Source organism: Vigna angularis, chromosome 11, assembly GCF_016808095.1.
Source record: "Vigna angularis cultivar LongXiaoDou No.4 chromosome 11, ASM1680809v1, whole genome shotgun sequence".
NCBI lineage: Eukaryota > Viridiplantae > Streptophyta > Magnoliopsida > Fabales > Fabaceae > Vigna > Vigna angularis.
In genome coordinates this window covers 26213033-26231514 of record NC_068980.1, presented here as the reverse complement: position 1 = coordinate 26231514, position 18482 = coordinate 26213033, and the positions used below count along the sequence as shown (strand labels likewise).

Sequence of the window (18482 nt, the reverse complement as noted above, 5' to 3'; positions counted from 1 at the left end):
ATTAGAGTTAAATTCTTTCTTTTGGAAAGAATTCTGTTTTAGAACGAGCGTCCCCATTTGAAATGCTAATTGAGTGTTCGTCCTAAGTGGCGTTCGGTCTTAGACCGAACGCTCGTTCAAAAAGATGAATGATAAGTAGCGCTCGTCCTTATGTCGAGCGTTCGTCCTTGATAAGTAGCGTTCGACCTTCTGTCGAACGTTCGTCTTTGATAGCGTTCGACCTTCTGTCGAGCGTTCGTCTTTGATAGCGTTCGACCTTCTGTCGAGCGTTCGTCTTTGATAGCGTTCGACCTTCTGTCGAGCGTTCGTCTTTGATAGAGTTCGACCCTCTGTCGAGCGTTCGTCTTTGATAAGCGTTCGGCCTTATGTCGAACGTTCGTCTTAAACGGCGCACGGTATTCTACCAAGCGTTCGTCCGAGATAGCGCTCGGCTTTATAACGAGCGTCCGTTTTCTAAATCGCGCAAGGTCTTCTATCCAGCGCTCGTACTAATTGAATAATTATTGGTTTCCAAATAGCGTTCGTCCTGATTTCTAAATAGCGTTCGTCCAGATATTAAATAGCGTTCGTTTATACAGTTAATTAATGTTCGTCTTTTTAAAGAAGTGTAACTAAGAATGAAAGTGTGATGTTGAATGAATTATGAAGTGTGCGAACCATATATGAGATGAGATAATGATTTTGGAATTTGAACGAGCGTTCCAAGGAGGAACGTCTCCATAAAAGATTATGATGAGTTGTAAAGTGTGACCATGGTAAAATCGCTGATGGCTGATCATCCTGATATTCCGTGAGTGCTCTCCTCATGTAGAGGAGAGTAGGTCATGCGTGGGAATGGCAGGAGGCCCTAGCCCTATTGAGTACTTTGAGGCTGATAGGGTTAACCTCGGTTGGCAGCTGATGAGGGTTCCAGTTACTACACCAACCGGGTGCATGAACGCCTGCGGTTACTTGGATTCACACAGTCCGGACGGTCGGTCTTAGGATAGTTGGATGATTTATATTGTGCTTAGACGTATTGATGCATGTTTGTGTGTTAAATGCTTGTGTTAAATTGCATGTGATATGTATGAATTAAATTACCTAAGCTTACCCTTGCACTTTCCTTGTGTTGTCTACTGTTGATGTATGTCCGTCTTGTCAATGCAATGATCATCCGTTGTGGATGTGAGCAGATGGAGAGGCGTCCCTTGAGGCTACGCTGGAAGAAGAAAATTTGGAGGACGCCAACTTGGTCGAAGTGGAGGTTAAGGCCGAGCAGTAGACCGCTCGCTTTTAGTAGTTGTTAGTGGTTTAGTTTTGTTTTAGGACGTTCGGTTACTTATGTTGTAAAACCGTTCGTTGTTAGCGTTCGCTATTTTGGGGCTCGACTTTGTAATGCTGCAATTCTAGCCGTTCGGCTTTTGATATCTGTTAGTGGTAAAGACTGTTGACTGTTTACTGTTAATTGTAATTAATTCTAATTAATGGTTATTACTATTTATTGGGATGTTACATATATCATAATAATAGTTATATTAAATATATAAAAATTAAATAACTAAAATAAAAGTAATAATGATAAAAATAAAAAATAAAATAATAATAACAATAATATAAAATTTGCTTTAATATATTCAAATATATTAAATTATATTAAATGATACAATAAATTAAATAGTTATTAAATTTTAAATAAATAAAATTTTTAAAAACTTATTTATTGGATACCGTAAAATATGTTAATAGTTTTTTATTTAAAATTTAATAAATATTTAATTTAATTGAAAATTATAATATATTTATTATACTTTTATATTTTAATAATTACTAAAATATAATATATATTTTTATAATAATTTTATTAAAATTACTAAAAATAATATAAATAAGAATAAAAATAATATTTAAAATCACATTTAATATATTTAAATATGTTAAATTATATTAAATTATTAAATTAAATTAAATAATTATTAAAATTAAATAAAAAACAAAATTTTAAAAAATTCTTAATGGAATACCCATATCCGATTCATATATTATCCAATTTCAATATCCGATTAACAAATTTTAAATTTATTTTTTATTTAAACTTGAATAATTATTTAATTAAATTAATATTTTAATATAATATAATATATTTAAATATTTTTTATGTGATTTTCAATACTATTTTTATTTTCATTATTATTATTTTTATTTTAGTTATTTTATTTTACTTTTTTAATAAAATTATTATAAAATATAAATAATATTTTAATAATTATTAAATTAGAAAAATATGATAAATAATATTATTATTTTTAATTAAATTAAATATTTATTAAATTTTAAATAAAAAACTATTAACATATTTTACGGTATCCAATAAATAAGTTCTTAAAACTTTATTTTTATTTAAAATTTAATAACTATTTAATTTATTATAATATAATTTAATATATTTGAATACATTAAATCAAAATTTATATTATTGTTATTATTATTTTATTTTTTATTTTTATCATTATTATTTTTATTTTAGTTTTTTATTTTTATATATTTAATATAATATAAATCATATTTTAATAATTATTAAAATATAAAATTATATTAAATAATATTTAAATTTTAAATTAAATTATTATTAAGATGGTGTAGAGAGACTTTAATAAAAAAGAGAAAAAAAATAAAAAAGTATTTATTAGAGTGCCTTTATAAGAGAGAAGAAAATAAAAGTATATTTATTAAAAAATAAAAATTTTAGAAAAGTTAAAGGTGTAGATGTGAAAAGGTTAAAAATGAAATTTTGGAAGGTGCATGAGAGGTTGGAGGTGTAGGATGAAACACTCATGCTGGATTGGTAATGAAATTAGGCCTATTGGTCTGCTGATTGGAAGTAAATAGTCCAACGCTGGTGCACTAGAGTTGGGGCGCTGGATTGGGCCTGTGTCTTAGTGTGACGACGCCGTTTTGGAGGCAGCTGCAGTTCCCTTGGGGGTCTTCGCGTGCTGGCATTTGGAGAGAAGAAACGCTTAAGCTAGGGCTTGTGCGAGAGAAGCAAGGGAGAAGAAAAGCTCTCGCCACTTACCCAAAGAAGAACCTGACCGGTGGAGCTGAAGACGTGACCGGAGCGTGATCCTCGCCGGAGAAGAAGCTGACCGAAGCTTAAGTGGATCGGAGGGTTTGGAGCGCAAAGCTTTTGGAGACCGTTGGATCAAGGTCAAGCTCGAAGCGTCACAGCAAGGTTCCCCTCTCCTATTTTCTTTTTCCCCTTTCTCTTTTCGTTCTCCAATCCTATATAAAGGGGTTTTTCTGCATGTAAATAGACCTCTGGGAACACTATACACTTCCAGACTCTGCAATTTTACATTCCGTCTTTAGTTTAGGGCTTTTACGCTTTCGTAGGAGTAGAGTTCTTGGTTGCTGGATTTCGCCGATAAGCTTACGAGAGTGAGAGACGATGAGTGCATTGTTGAATACGGTAGTGTGTAATTTTCTTTTTCATGTTAATAAAATGCAATTTCGTGCTTCTTTCTCATTTCTTGTTTGCGTTTTGATTTTTTTCACTGCTTTTGATTTCTGTGCTTGTTATGTTTGAGAAATTGAATTGGACTCTGATTCTCTGCATCTTTGCAATTCCTTTTGGAATCAAATGACTCCGTAGTGATTTTGATAGTGATACATAAAAATTGATTCAAATGACTCCGTAGTGATTTTACCGAGATGTCAGAGATGAGTCCAATACATAAAAATTGATTCAAATTTGTGTTTCTTGAATTTGTTTGTGAATTTTAGATTGATGAATAGGCTAATGAACCTTGATTGGAAAAATGAGTGGAAAGAGTCAATTTAAAGTTCTGAAATATGAACTAGAATACCCTGGATTGGGATTCACATTATCATGATGTCTTCTTGAGAACTCTAAGCACTCTTTTATTCATATCAATGTGCATTCACCTATGAAATCAATTCTGTCTTTGCTTTTGATAGTGATAGTTGAAGTTCAGTTTGAGTTTTGATGTTCTAGTTGTTTACTTTGAGTATTTTAGAATTTATGATCTGCTTTACTTCAGTTTCAGCCTTTACATTCTTGTTGATATGATGCTTTTCAATCTTGAGTTTTAAGTTCTTTTCAGTTTGGTTTTATTTCTGATTTTGTTCCAGTTTTAGTATATAGGTTTTGTTTTGGATATAAATAGGTTTAATCTCTTCATTACTTTATCTTAGGTTTTATTTCTTTATTTTCTTTCTTCTTTTATTTTTAACAGATTATAGTTTCGCTTTTCTTAATTTTTTTTTTAATTTCTTTTCCCCACCTTGTTTTTATAGTTAAGTAGTAAATAATTACAAGAATTAACTTTACACTCTGAAGCTTAATCATAGTTGAGTCCTTGGATTGATCCTTGGTTATCCCTCTACTACATTAGTGGGGAAACTGAGTTTGTTGGCTTTGATGTGACTAAAAGCGAGTTTAACACTGGTGCTGATATAAAACAAACTTTTTGATTAAAGTTAACAAAAAGTAGTGTACTTATTATTATAGATTATGGTTAAACTATCATAACTAAAGAAAACTTGAAGAATTAGGCTGTGAGGAAGAGTCAAAGTAAATTCATAACTCAAGATTATCACTGATACAATCAGACTAACTAAAGTAAGTAAACATAATTAGTAGGAAGTTTAGATAGATCAACACCCTGGTTTTCTTGCTCCCGATTCTTGTCTTGTTTGTAAGCTTCAATGGTCTCTCTATGGTTTGGTTGTTTCAGTTCTGTCTTGATACAATTTGGCATGACCAGGTGTGAGGCTAATCATTCTGTCTTCTCTTTACACTCCTCTATTGGCAAGTGCATTTTCCTTGCTTATGTTGATGACATTATCATCACGGGTGATGATGAGATTGGATTCGACAACTCAAAGAGCACCTTTCACAGCAATTATTACTGAAACTGCTATGCTTGACTGTTGTCCTTGTGATACTCCTATTGATCCCAATATCAAGCTTCTTTTGGATCAGGAGGAGCCATTGAAAGACCCGGAAAGATATAGTTGCCTAGTAGGCGGACTCAACTATCTCACTATCACCAAACCGAACATCACTTTTGCTATTAGTGTGGTAAGCCAATTTCTAAATGCTCTTTGTGATAGCCATTGGGATGCTGTGACATGTATCCTTCGATACATAAAAAATGCTCCTGGATGAGGATTATTGTACGAAGACAAAGGTAGTACTAAGATCACTTGTTACTCTGATTTGGATTGGGCAGGATCACCATCAGATAAAAGATCCACTTTTGGGTACTATGTTCTTATCGAAGGTAACCTTATCTCATGGAGAAGCAAGAAGAAAAATATAGTTGCTACATCTAGGACAGAAGCATAATATCGTACTATGGCAACAACCAGTTGTGAACTTATGTGGCTTAGGCAACTACTTCTACAACCAAAAATAGGAGACATCCATGAAACAAGGCTTATTTGTGACAATCAACTGCACTTCACATTGCATCAAACCCGACTTTCCATGAAAGATCCAATCATACTGAAATTGATTGTACTTTGTTAGAGAAAAGGTGCTCTATGGAGAAATCCCTATTGATCTTGTTAACACTAGCTATCAGCTGGCTGACATGTTCACCAAGTCCCTTAGAGGCCCTCGGATTGAGTACATTTGTAGTAAGTTTGATACATATGACATATATGCTCTAGCTTGAGGGAAAGTGTTAAAATATAATCCGTTGTTACGGTTTTTTAGGGGATTAAGTGTTACATAATCTAGAAAATTAGGATTATTGATTTCTAATTATTAGGTGTATTTATTATAATTGATTTTGTATTATGCTATAAATACATTTGGTCTGCATTAGACACGCAATATATTCAGAACATATACAATTCTATATATTAGTTTCTTAAAATTTTTTATCAGTTGTATATAGAATATTTTTAATTTTTATTTTGTGAATTTAGATTTCTTGAGTTGTGTAACTAATATTCACTTAATTTGCTATATTTAATCAAGGCAACCGTCTGTTCATATTTTACTTGAAACTTTATTTTGACATATTTTAGTTTCTAATGAATAGAAACTAAATTTCTACGCAATTTATTACTGTATAGTGTACTTAAAGAAGAGAACTATCACCACAGATGAGGATGGCATGGAGATTCCTGTGCCTGCAGATGATTGATTTATTGAAATAATAAGTTTCATTGTTTTTATGAGATTGGCCTGTACTCATTATAAATACTTGTCTGCTTATGTTAGAGAATGGAGGGTCTATGAGAGAAAAAAGGGAAAACAGAGGACTTAACCGCTAGTCAGTTAAGTGGGTTTGGGAAAGAGGTCTATATAAGGACCTCTTTGTTGTATCAGACAGTTAGACATTTGTTGATTTGTTGACCGGTCATAGCACCTGGTGAAGGAGGTTAAGCTCCTGGACTATTCTGTATTCTTGTTTCTTTCTTGTGAATACACACCCATTATTCATCCCATACTGTGTGGTGTTTGTTTCTGTGAGCGTAAGAGTGTGAGTGAGTTAGATTTCTTACCTGAATCCCTAACAGCTTATTAAATTTATAAATACGTTATAATGATCATATGACAGTGAAATTGTATGGCCAACTTATTTCTGATTATCTCTGATCTTGCCACAACCGATTAGTTCTGGTGTTTGGTGACCACAAGCGCACTTGATCTGTTTCACAGTTTTTTGAAAATTTCCGGTGTTCTAATTTGTCTCAGGTTGTGTCTCTGTCACATAGAAAACACCATGAATTTTGCAGCGTCATTTTACAGAAGATTGAATGTCAAGGAACTTGTGACAAATATTCCTGTGTATAGAAGCACCAGTGGTATAGCCTCATTATCCTATATTGGCTACTGTAGGATGTCTTTCTAAAGTAATCTAGACTAATGATTTTTTGACCCACTATTGTAGATGTATCTGGAGAAGGTTTGAGTATGGTGTTCAGGCGCTGGGCTACCAAAAAGACTGCTGGTTCTACCAAGAACGGACGGGATTCAAAACCCAAGAACCTTGGAGTGAAGAAATTCGGTGGGGAGGTATTTTTCTACACTTTTTAGTACTAATTATTGCCATGCAGGTAGAGGAAGTGAGAACTGAATCTAGATGTTCTGAACATGGTTCATTGACTTCATTCACTCATGATGTAACTCTTCTCTTACTATGCAGAGGGTGATACCTGGAAATATCATTGTTAGACAACGTGGCACTCGTTTTCATCCAGGAAACTATGTCGGACTTGGGAAAGATCATACTCTGTTTGCATTGAAAGAGGGATTGGTGAAGTTTGAACGGAACAAGCTGACTGGTCGCAAATGGGTGCATGTTGAGCCTAAGGAAGGCCATGTTCTCCACCCTTTGTATGCAAATGCCTCTGCTTCTGAAGTAAAGGTTGCTGTGTAAGTCTCACCAATGTCATCCATGATAGAAATTTTTTATCTGGTGACAGAATTCAACTTACCTTCTTGGCTATGTGAACACCGATATGTTCTCACTCTGCCTTTATTAATACCTTCTTTAATTGAAAAATGGGTTAGTTGGCAGGTACATACTCTTCTATTGGAATTATTTAAAAGAATGACTGTGGAAGGAAACATGAGTTGGTACTTAAACATGTTTAGGAGTTGCTCCTTTTATTTGTTTGTTTAACTATATTTGATTATTATATGCAGTGTTAGCTAGCATAGCAACATTTATTTTGGTTAATAATGGTACAAGTCTTTGAGGGCCAAACTAATTTGTTAGCGCAACCAAGAAGGGTGTTTGCACGGTATTTAATGTATAATCACCTGTTCTGGTAACTTTTTGCTGTTGTGGATGGCTATATTAACAATAAAATATTTCTTGTGAGGTGAGTAATGTGTAACAATAAAATTCTATTGTTGAATTTAAACTATCGTACGTTTGTTAAATAGTGGGTTTTTCATGAAAAAGAGAGTAAAATAGTCATCAATGTTTAACACAAAATTACATCTACAATTCGAGTTCAACGGTAGAATAACCGTTTGAATTAAAAAAAAAAAATCCCAGTACATATTCAAGGACTTTGGCTTCCAGGACTATGATAAAAAGGTAGTTCCTCTCATCGGTAGAGACCTCAGTGTCCATTTCACAAACTTTAATGCTGATGAATTTTTCACAAACGCTCAGGTCTACGCCTTTCTCCATGATAGCTTCATCCGTCAGGAGTCAAACATCGTTGTTGATGAGGTAACCATCATAAACATTCTTCATTATTGCAAAGTGAAATCTATATCCGGTCTCATGATTCAATACATTTTTGTAATCAAATTTCACAGTTCAAATTCTCTTCTACTCAATTTTATTTGTACACAGTTTTAGTATATGTTGTGTTTACATTTTTTCAGTTTTTCTTTCATATTCTACTATGTTTGGTAGACATGCAATGCATAGTAGTTTTAGGAGTTTAGTGAGTTAATTTTTGCCATCACATACATGTTGTTTACAAATATTTAATGGAGGTGAAGGAAGAAACACCAAAAGATAAAAAAGGAAAAAGAAAATGAGCATGGCCACCGGCCCATGCTGTAAGCCTAGTCTGATTTTCATCATAGTTACGAATTTGTTTCACTTTTAAAGGTAAGGTAAGTTTGGAGACTTATATAATATTTTGTGTTTATTTTAGTTTATATCTAATATTTTTTCTCAAATTTTTTATTTTCTAAAAGATTATTAAATTAATAAAAAAAATAGTTTAATGACACATTCTGCATTAAAAATAAAATTATTTCCAAAAATAAATAAAAAATGATTAAATAATAACTTAGTCTCATAAAAATAAGCAATACTAATAAAAATTAAGAAAAAGAATTAAGAACACGTCACCTGTAACAAATTAAAAAAAACGTGCATACAAATAAATTTTTTATAATACAAGTAAAAATACATATAAACATGATTTCCTTTAAAAAGTAGTGTATGTAAACTCAAATTCTTAATAGTGTTCAATACAAAAAGTCATAAATAGTTTTGTTTTTTTTCTTCAAAATGTCACTATTTGAAAAGATTAGGGAAATTTGAATTTGACCAATTTTCCTTTTTGTGTGGCTGACAAGTACCATACACTATTTGTGCGGTAACATTGAATGTTGGAAGTCTTCCCTACCATAACACTTTCCTCCAACTTTCCCTTTTGAGCAGTTTCATTTTGGTGTGGAAGAAGGAAAAATAATACACCTTTTACAAACATTTTATATTACAATAATTTTTTAAAATAAAAATATGAATTATAATAAACTTTATATTGTAATTGTTTATACATGAGAAAAATCTAACTTTATTTAAGAGTCAAGATCACAAATTGGTCTGTTTACGGAATATTGAAGAGAAATACCTTCACAAAATAAAATAATTAAGAAAACGTAATTGTATTGGTTCTTTCATTAGAAATATAGTATACAAATTTATTCTATAATCTGAATATGTTTCTACAGATTTACTTACACATTGACCGGCGATTTTTTTTAATACTAAAAATTAAAATTAATTTATATTGGACATAAATAATTATAACGTATTATACATATCGTTTGAATTTTCATTTCTTCTATCATTTGGGTCACATCAAATTTAATTCATCCTCATGTTTTGCTTTCATACTATGTGACTTTCCTGGAAATAACCCTTTTGACTAATTGGTACACACGAAGAATTGTGTCCTTAATAAAATAAATTCAACCATTATCATATTTCTAGAATCTCACAAATATCTAAAGATCTGTAGTTCTTGAAAAAAAATTATAATTTGGTTGATTTAAATGATTAAAGGTTTTTGTTTTCAATAATTGACATAAATATGCTATTAAATTTTAATAAAAAGTATTATATCAAAAATCAAATTTAAAATTTTAAAATATATAAAAATTTATAGATATTAAAATATATATTCAACTTAAGTTACATATTTATCAATTTTCAATTCTTTATTTAAATGTGAGTGCAATTTTCTATTTTAATTATTTATGTAACTCTGTTTTATTCGACCACATGTTTAAATTTTTGTTAGATTTCTTCGAATTTGCTCAGATATTTTAAAAGAATGAGCTTTTCTTTATGGACAAAAAAGTGAGAACATGATGACATCCCTGTCAGCCTCGAACTCCAACAAAATTTCTTCCTCTTTTATCTTACATCACACACTGACATCATAATTAAATTCTCCAATATTTAATATTTATGCAAATTTAAAAAATATTTAAATTTCATTTAACAGTATTAAAGAAAACATAAAAAGAGAAAAATAAATTAAAATTATCAGTATTGGAGGTTGGATATAAATAATCCTCCATCAGAAACCTAGGAGAAAATGGTTGTATAATATAAAATTAATGATAAAATAACTTATATATTTATCTTCGTTTGACATATATTATAAAAAATAAATTTTTATACTTAAAATAAAAAGAGTAACAATTAAAAAAATATATTAAATATACGTGTGTATGATTCTGATAGTCGAGAAATCATATTTATAAATTATTTTAATTATATCAAACATTGATCGAATAACTTTTAATTACAATTTGAAGTTATTGCGAATGAGATTGACTTTGGCTTCTTGCTGGAAATTTCCTAAGTTGCATGACCAAAAGGTTCACGGAACACAAAACCACAAATAAAAAACAAAACAGTGACAGATACACATGTATTCATCTGTCATAACCATGTTCATATCCATGGAACTTGAAAGGTCCTTCAACACCCCAATGGAACCTTCTCAACCATGCACTTTCTAGCCCCTTTCCATTTCAACCACGAACCCTAATTTTCTTAATATGCTCACTATCCTGGAAGTTCACCATTGATTTTACATCACCCTTTATCATACTATAAATACAAACCCTAGCTTGAATCTTTTTTTGATATCAGTTGAGACAATTGGATTTTGGTTGATGATTAGCTAACCCTTTTGTTGATAATGCTTGGAGTTGATAACAACCATGGTGTGATGATGAAGAGAAAAGGAAAGAGCAAAAGGGGTGAGAAGAAGGATGTTAAAGTGACATATATTTCAAGCCCTATGAAGGTGAAGACCAGTGCTTCAAACTTCAGAGCCCTTGTGCAAGAACTCACAGGCCAATTCTCCAATGTTGCTGAAATGTTTGTGGAAGCTGATTATTATTATGATGATGGTGTTCTTGATGATGTTAAGCTAAAGGGCACAAACATTCAACAATGGAGTGGCACTAGTGAAACCTATTCTCATGACTCTAGTTCTTGGTTCAATCATTCTAGCTCTTTCATGGAACCACTAAATGGACAACTTCAATCTGAATTCTTCAGCTTTGATATGATTTAGAAGTTTTTGATCATCATTCATTAGAAGCAACAAGAACAAGTCCCTTTCTCTTTTTTATTTTTATCCTTTTACATGGAGGAGCGAAAGTGATGTTTTGGTTGCAAATTTCCTCTATATATATATATATATATATATATATATATATATATATATATATATATATATATATATATATATATATATATATATATATATATATATATATATATATATATATAAATATTTTTTTATAGGTTTTTTTGATAAATTTGGAATTACAACTCGACCATCAGCTCGAGTTGTATTAAGTTAGGTTGAGTTATGTCGAGCTAGATGGTCAAACTGTGTTTTCAAGTTTATAATTTTTATTTAAAAAATAATAATTTAATTTGTTTATTTTATGTGTATTCAAATTTATCAGTGTATATATGTATGAATTTATAAAGAAGAAGGATAAGAAAAATCATTCTATTGAGTTGTGTTAAATTAGATTGAGATTTGTTGACTTAGATAATGAATGTATATATGTATGAACTTATATAACAAAAGGATAAGAAGAATCATTCTATTGAATTGTCTTAAATTAGATTGAGATTTGTTGAGTTAGATGATGAAAGTGTTTCTGAACTTATCATTTTCATTTATAAAAGAATTTTAATTTGTTTAACTTTTTTATTTTATGAATTATATTGTGTATTCAAATTTGATGGTATATATGAAATTATGATTAACATTATATCCGTTATTAGAATTTATTAACAAACATTATACTAACATAATATTAATTCATCGATGTTATAAATAATTTTGATTTACTAATATATTTATTAATGAATTTGATCAGTCAATAAATATATTTTTCCTAGCGTTGCTATAAAATATGAACTTAAACTAAAAATTCATTCTACGTATATAAATATAATGATTTTTTAAATGAAAGTTGAGCAACGAATATTGTATTTAAAAATCTAAAGTAGAATCTGAAATGCAAATGCTTTTAAAGTTCGTTTAAATTTATAATGAAATGAAATTTGAATAAGAAATGAGAGAAGAATGAATGCTGTTGAAGTATCATAAAACAAGACAAAAAAAATAAGGTAACTTTAAATAAAAATGTAAGGATAATTTATAATTTTTAAAATAGCAAATGAAAATGAAAAAATAGCAAATGAAAATGAAGAATAAAAATAATAAGTTTATTACTAGGAATATAAAGTAAGTTTAAGAAGAAAATCAAATAAACTCGTCACAAAATTAAATAAATCATATTGTTTTTCAATCTTAAAGAGTATTAAAAGTAAGTTAAAGTACATATTAATTAAAAATATTTTAAATTAAATATATATTAATTGAAATTCACGTCATTTTAAAGACTAATGTTTTAGAATTCATGAACTAAATACTATAACACATTTTTGTTCGTTTTAGTGTAAGAAAAAATTTGGATGAGTTTGTTTCTACTTTGCTTATTCTATAATCAAACAGTTTTTTTAAACTTATTTTAATAAATAAATTCTATCTATTTTTTAAATAAATGTTTATTTTAAAAATATTTGTTGAAGGCGAGCAGAATATATATACGCAAAGTTCCTTCGTTTTAGGGTTTTTGAAAGGGTTTAAGCGTTTTTTCACTCATGGCATCCATCGATAAGCAAAAGAGAGAAGAGGAAAAAGAACCGTACAGAATGGAAGAAGAAGAAGACGAGGATATCGAAGAAGAAGAAGGATGGGACGATTGGGAAGGAGAGCGAGAATCGGAATTCGCGTGTCTCTTCTGTGACTCCCAGTACAGTTCGTGCAGTTCTTTGTTCGATCATTGCGCCTCCCTTCACCATTTCGATTTCCACGCGATTAGAGCAAGTCTTAAACTGGATTTCTATGCCTCCTTCAAGCTCATCAACTTCGTTCGCTCTCAGGTGAGCTCATCGTTTTCTTTTCTTTTATGCTTTTTTTCAGTCAACACATTTTCATAATTGAATCAGGATCTTTAGAAATGCTAGGAACACGTTATTTTTAAGAACACTCTCTTTTAATTTAAACTTTGTTAGGAGTCATAAAATTTGGTGGTTTCGTTTGTGACTGTTTGGTGAACACTTTTAAGAGAAAACGAATAAGAATTAGAAGGGGTCATGAAATAATCTTCTTCGGAAGTTAAAGTTAAATTATTTGTGGATTTTTTCTGGTATTAGCTTTTTCAAAGTCGGATTTTTAAATTATGTAAAACTTAATGGATAAGCTAATTTTAGAGTACGGAGAAGTTTGTTTTATTTAATAAACTATTTGTAGTTTTTTTCTTTTATTAGCTTGGTCTTCATTGAGTTGTAAATAAATTTTAAACTATAATCCACAGTGTGTTAGCACTCTTCTTAGGGTCTTCTCTTAAAGAGAAAGACGAGTAGTCATACTACTGCTTGCCGTTATTTTGTCATAACATGACATTGCTTTGCTGACCAGAGAATCCGAATTCTGTTATTATTTTTCTTGATGTTGGGAGTTTTAGGAATGAGGAAATGGAATTGAGAGAAATTTTGGATTTTAAGATTTTAAAATGGCAGTTTATAATGATTTTGGAGGTCATTACTTGTTCTATTCGATTTCAATTTTGGGTTTGTTTATGTAGATTTCCTTCCGTTTACCTGTTACTGTCGTATGTGAAAAGATGTAGAGATAACTTAAACATACGCTTTTAGTCTTTTTGCTCTGCCTAGGTAAGTGTCTTAGTTTTTCAATTCCTTTTTACAGATAAAAGTATTATTATATTTGAAAAGAATGCTGATTAAATGTTTTAGTATGTTGTTAAGATTTTTTTTCGAAGAATCATATTATCATATTGAATGTTTTTATTTTAGCAAGCTCTTTTTCGCTGTTGTCTATGGATCCAGCACTAGCTATCTTTAGATGTTCTAGTTTTGTTAATTCTATTTTAAATAATCCTTCAATGTTAATTGATCATTTTATCATTTTACAAAATTTCAGATGTTTGTCTAAGTTGTCTAGCTAACTGGTGTTTTCTTTGAATTTTTATTTCTAGGTGTCAGAGAACAAATGTTGGAGTTGTGGATTAACATGCCTGTGCAAGCGTGACTTGCAGAATCATTTGCATGATGTGATTGACTTTAATGAGATAAAGACTCTATGGAATGATGATAGATATCTAATACCTTTCCTGCAAGATGATTCTCTGCTGTACAGTTTTGGGGAATGTGACGAAGAAGGTGAAGATGAGCAAATTACACCAATTGATGAAGATCTTATAAAGGATTTGATGAACATTGATGAGAGAATCTCTGACGATCATGATTCTACGGAAAAATTTCTAGTTGATGATGGAAAATGTGATGCTTCTTTTTCTATTGATCATTTGAATAGGGATAGTTCTTCAAAAAGGGAGCTTATTAATGGTAAAGACTCAGTGGGACATGCTTTGTGCAGTGATAAGGATCCGAAAAAGGGACCTTTAATTGCTAATTCTCAAAATCACATTGCAAAACATATTAAGAAGGTCAATGAAAGTTATTTTGGGTCATACAGTTCATTTGGTATCCATCGAGAGATGTTAAGTGATAAGGTATAAGATGTGCTTTGCATTTGTTGGCTTCAAATTTAAGTAATTTGTTGTGTAACTATCAACAATAAGTCGACAAATTGGAGATTTTTCACCGTGCTATAACCATTTTATTGAAATTATATCAATATTTACATAGGTGAGAATGGATGCTTATGGTCAAGCAATTTTGAAGAATCCCTCCCTACTAAACGGGGCTGTGGTTATGGATGTTGGTTGTGGAACTGGAATCCTCAGGTGAGAAAGATCCTTGACTTTTATCCATATATAATATGCAATCAATAATATCTTTTTCGGAGTTTTGTATTCATACAATGACATATTGTATTATAATTAATGGTGGGAGGATGATGTCAGAGTAAAAATATTTGGTAAAGAAAATTCTTTACCGAAGTTGTGGTTATAAGTAAAAAAGCTGTCATACCAACCATAAATTGTGTCATCGCAGCTTTTACAAAATTTATGTTGAATCTAATTTTGTATATTCTTATGCCAATGCGCATTTGTTATTTATGATACTAAACTTCATAAATAAAAAAGCTGATAATTGTTCAAGGTTATTTCTGCTCCTCAACAATCTTGTGCATTGCCTTTTGATTGTTAAAATTTTCACTTTTGACATGTTAGTATGTCTTTTTCTGCATTGTTTGGGCTTAGCCTGGATATACGTGTTTAACTTTTCATCTGCTTGCTACCCCTTAGGGGGCTCTACGTTCTTTGGTAAATTGCTACCCATTATGGGGATTTACGTCCAAGAGTGTTATGCTAGGAATATGGCTAGAATAAGACTAGGGCAACCCTTCCCGTGAGCTAATTTTTGGGAGAGTGTCACCACCCTTTACCCCAAGGAGCAGCAAAGAATTGTCTCCATGCAAAAGTTTCCTGAAAGGAGTGTATTGAAAAGGGCAAACCTTGCATTTTGGCAAGTTTCTGCTGTGAGTTGGAAATCAAGGGTTTAAATCCTACAAATACCTCCACTTGCGAGGTTGTGGCAGTGCACTTCTATCCTCACCCTTGAGCCCCACTTGGTAGGTGCCTCATGCTCTGATTCACCCTTTTTTCTTATGGAGAAAATTAATGATGCACACCTGGTGGCTTTGTGTATAGGATATGACTAATAATGAGCACCTTGCTTATAAACAACTAGTTTGTAACAGTCCAATGCTGAACTCAATTATATTAAAGCAATATATTTGTTCTCTTCATGGCTCCCTTTTTTTCTTCTGAATATTTAAGATTTCATCTTGACTTAATGTATTCTAGTCATAGAAGCCCTTGATAATGTTCTGCGTGCCTCCTTAAATTGATAGATTCCTATTGGCTCTTTCTGTTTGTTCATTTTTGGCAGTCATATTCTGGGTTTTGTTGGCCTGTGCTTATAAGTTATTTTATTTGATTGCCCTTTCATTTTTAAATTTGACTTATTTTGTTATTATTCTTTCTTTAGCCTATTTTCGGCACAAGCTGGAGCTTCCAGGGTTATTGCTGTTGAGGCTAGTGCCAAGATGGCAGCAGTGGCATCTCAGGTGTGTCTTTAACTTGGTAGCTTCTCTAATTACTTTTTAAATTTACATTTCTACTTCCGTATTCATTCTTTCTCTCCATTTTTTTATTTAGGTTGCAAAGGATAATGGTCTTTGGTGGAACAAAACACAAAGTGGAATTGATGGTCTCCCGAAGCGAGTCATAGAAGTGGTTCACGGTATGGTTGAAGAGATTGATAAAACAGTTGAACTTCAACCTCATAGTGTTGATGTATTGCTAAGTGAATGGATGGGATATTGCTTACTGTATGAATCCATGCTTGGTTCAGTGCTTTATGCACGGGACCGGTGGTTGAAGCCTGGTGGTGCCATTCTTCCTGACACAGCAACTATTGTGAGTCTCTCCTTTGTCCATTGCTCAAGCATTTCATATTCAAAATACTGTCCTCAGTTGGTATGCAAGTTCCTGTAGAATAAATTACTATTGTAGTTTCTCTTCTAGTTTGTTGCAGGATTTGGGAAAGGAGCAACAAGTCTTCCATTTTGGGACAATGTGTGTGGTTTTGACATGTCTTGCATTGGGAAGGAGCTTGTCATGGATGCTGCCCAAATTCCTATAGTTGATGTTCTGGACTCACAAGATTTAGTTACCAGTTCTGCGATTCTACAGGTTGGTGCTTTTGGCATATGTAAATGTTTTGAAAGACATTAGTATAATATTGAATATTTTTATCCATTTTGGTAATCCAGTCTTCAATAGTTTTCCAATGACTGTTAGGATATTTCCAGATCTTATCTGAGGCTATAGTTTTTAACTGGTTATCTTGCAATTCTAAAGTAGCTGAAGTGGTCCTTGTGTGAACTGTATGTAGTTGTATCATAACCTTGTCTAAATATTCTTTAGGTTTAAATTATTTTAACCAACAAGAAATGGCCCCTCCCATGTCTTCTAAACTGAGTTTTATTTTTTATGCAAATGAAAATTAAAAGGTATCAATCATTTCTAGATACAGTACTCCGTTTATTCGTTCTCCACTTGTTTGATCTTAACTAGTACATGGGCTATGCCAAGCAAGATCTTTTCTTATCTTTTTCCCAGGGGTGGGTGGTGACAACTGTCCAGGATAATTTTTCATGATAAATTCAAAACCCAGTTTATAGTTGCATACCGACTGTTAAAGTGTTTTTCTTCCTTTTATTCTCCAGTCTTTTGACTTGGCAACCATGAAGCCCAATGAAGTCGATTTCACTGCGACTACTACTTTGGAATTGAAACCAAGTGCTTCAGCAACATGGTGCTGGTGCTATGGTGCTGTCCTATGGTTTGAAACTGGTTTTACAAGGAGATTCTGCCGAGAAACACCAGCTGTGTTATCCACATCCCCTTATACCCCAAGAACACATTGGTCACAAACAATCTTAACCTTTCGAGAACCTATTGCAATGGGGTTTGGAAAAGAACAGAGGGGTAAACTGGAAGCAATTGGCACTGAGGTGTATCCTGCTGTAAATATCGATTTACGCATCAGCATTGTTCGATCTACAGAGCATCGCAGCATTGACATTTCCTTAGAAGCTACTGGTGTTAGTCCTGATGGTCTGAAACGTAGTTGGCCTGCTCAACTTTTCAATCTGCAGTAGGATTCGTGATGCTGAAACCAGCGAAGATCATAGTGCCGAGTTTTTCTTCTTGGCAGTTAGAATCAGTTTTGGAATGTTGCGGTTGTATTTGCTGACCTTTAGGCTCCAAATTTTGTTCTCTGGAAGTGCTTGACCCTGCCAAAATTTGGTAGAAAATGTAATGTTTCTCCAATTCATATTTATGTATTTGATAAAGCTACCTTCAGTTTGTGTTCTTTATATTGTTTTTCAATTAAAATTTAATATTCATTTCAGTAAAGTTTGGCATTCTTATGGAAATGTAATTATAATTTTGATCGGAGAACAAGTAAATTGGAAGTTTTTCTTTTTCTTATAATCTTCTAAGCAGGAAAGACATAAACTTATATACCTGTAAGTTTTGTTCAAATTTGTTTTGATGTTGACAAAAATATACCTAGTGTACCATGAATGAAGATAATTTTTATTAATTTTTTATTTGAAAGACATATAACGAAAGTTGCAGCCTTTCCGCAGTCATTATT

The 18482-nt window shown here is 31.7% G+C and overlaps 3 protein-coding genes across 3 annotated transcripts; all 3 read left to right on the top strand.

Annotated features, from left to right (window-relative positions):
• The first annotated feature begins 3149 nt into the window (after window positions 1–3149).
• LOC108334384 (uncharacterized) lies at window positions 3150–7724 on the top strand. The gene is made up of 4 exons (XM_017570201.2): window positions 3150–3208; window positions 6710–6819; window positions 6906–7030; window positions 7161–7724. The coding sequence occupies exons 2-4, from the start codon at window positions 6738–6740 to the stop codon at window positions 7392–7394; spliced, it is 441 nt and encodes a 146-aa protein (XP_017425690.1). The 5' UTR covers window positions 3150–3208; window positions 6710–6737; the 3' UTR covers window positions 7395–7724.
• A 2705-nt stretch (window positions 7725–10429) lies between these two features.
• LOC108333701 (uncharacterized) lies at window positions 10430–11367 on the top strand. The gene has a single exon (XM_017569179.2). The coding sequence runs from the start codon at window positions 10930–10932 to the stop codon at window positions 11308–11310; it is 381 nt and encodes a 126-aa protein (XP_017424668.1). The 5' UTR covers window positions 10430–10929; the 3' UTR covers window positions 11311–11367.
• A 1509-nt stretch (window positions 11368–12876) lies between these two features.
• Window positions 12877–18198, top strand: LOC108334441 (probable protein arginine N-methyltransferase 3). The gene is made up of 7 exons (XM_017570289.2): window positions 12877–13205; window positions 14321–14857; window positions 14994–15091; window positions 16302–16380; window positions 16472–16732; window positions 16841–17008; window positions 17545–18198. The coding sequence occupies exons 1-7, from the start codon at window positions 12924–12926 to the stop codon at window positions 17977–17979; spliced, it is 1860 nt and encodes a 619-aa protein (XP_017425778.1). The 5' UTR covers window positions 12877–12923; the 3' UTR covers window positions 17980–18198.
• Window positions 18199–18482: the final 284 nt, after the last annotated feature.

Coding starts and splice junctions, on each gene's coding strand:
- LOC108333701 (XM_017569179.2), top strand. CDS start 10,930: ATGCTTGGAGTTGATAACAACCATGGTGTGATGATGAAGAGAAAAGGA.
- LOC108334384 (XM_017570201.2), top strand. CDS start 6,738: ATGAATTTTGCAGCGTCATTTTACAGAAGATTGAATGTCAAGGAACTT. Junction 6,820..6,905: donor TGTGTATAGAAGCACCAGTG/GTATAGCCTCAT, acceptor CCACTATTGTAG/ATGTATCTGGAGAAGGTTTG. Junction 7,031..7,160: donor TGAAGAAATTCGGTGGGGAG/GTATTTTTCTAC, acceptor CTTACTATGCAG/AGGGTGATACCTGGAAATAT.
- LOC108334441 (XM_017570289.2), top strand. CDS start 12,924: ATGGCATCCATCGATAAGCAAAAGAGAGAAGAGGAAAAAGAACCGTAC. Junction 15,092..16,301: donor TGTGGAACTGGAATCCTCAG/GTGAGAAAGATC, acceptor TTCTTTCTTTAG/CCTATTTTCGGCACAAGCTG. Junction 16,733..16,840: donor TTCCTGACACAGCAACTATT/GTGAGTCTCTCC, acceptor TTTCTCTTCTAG/TTTGTTGCAGGATTTGGGAA.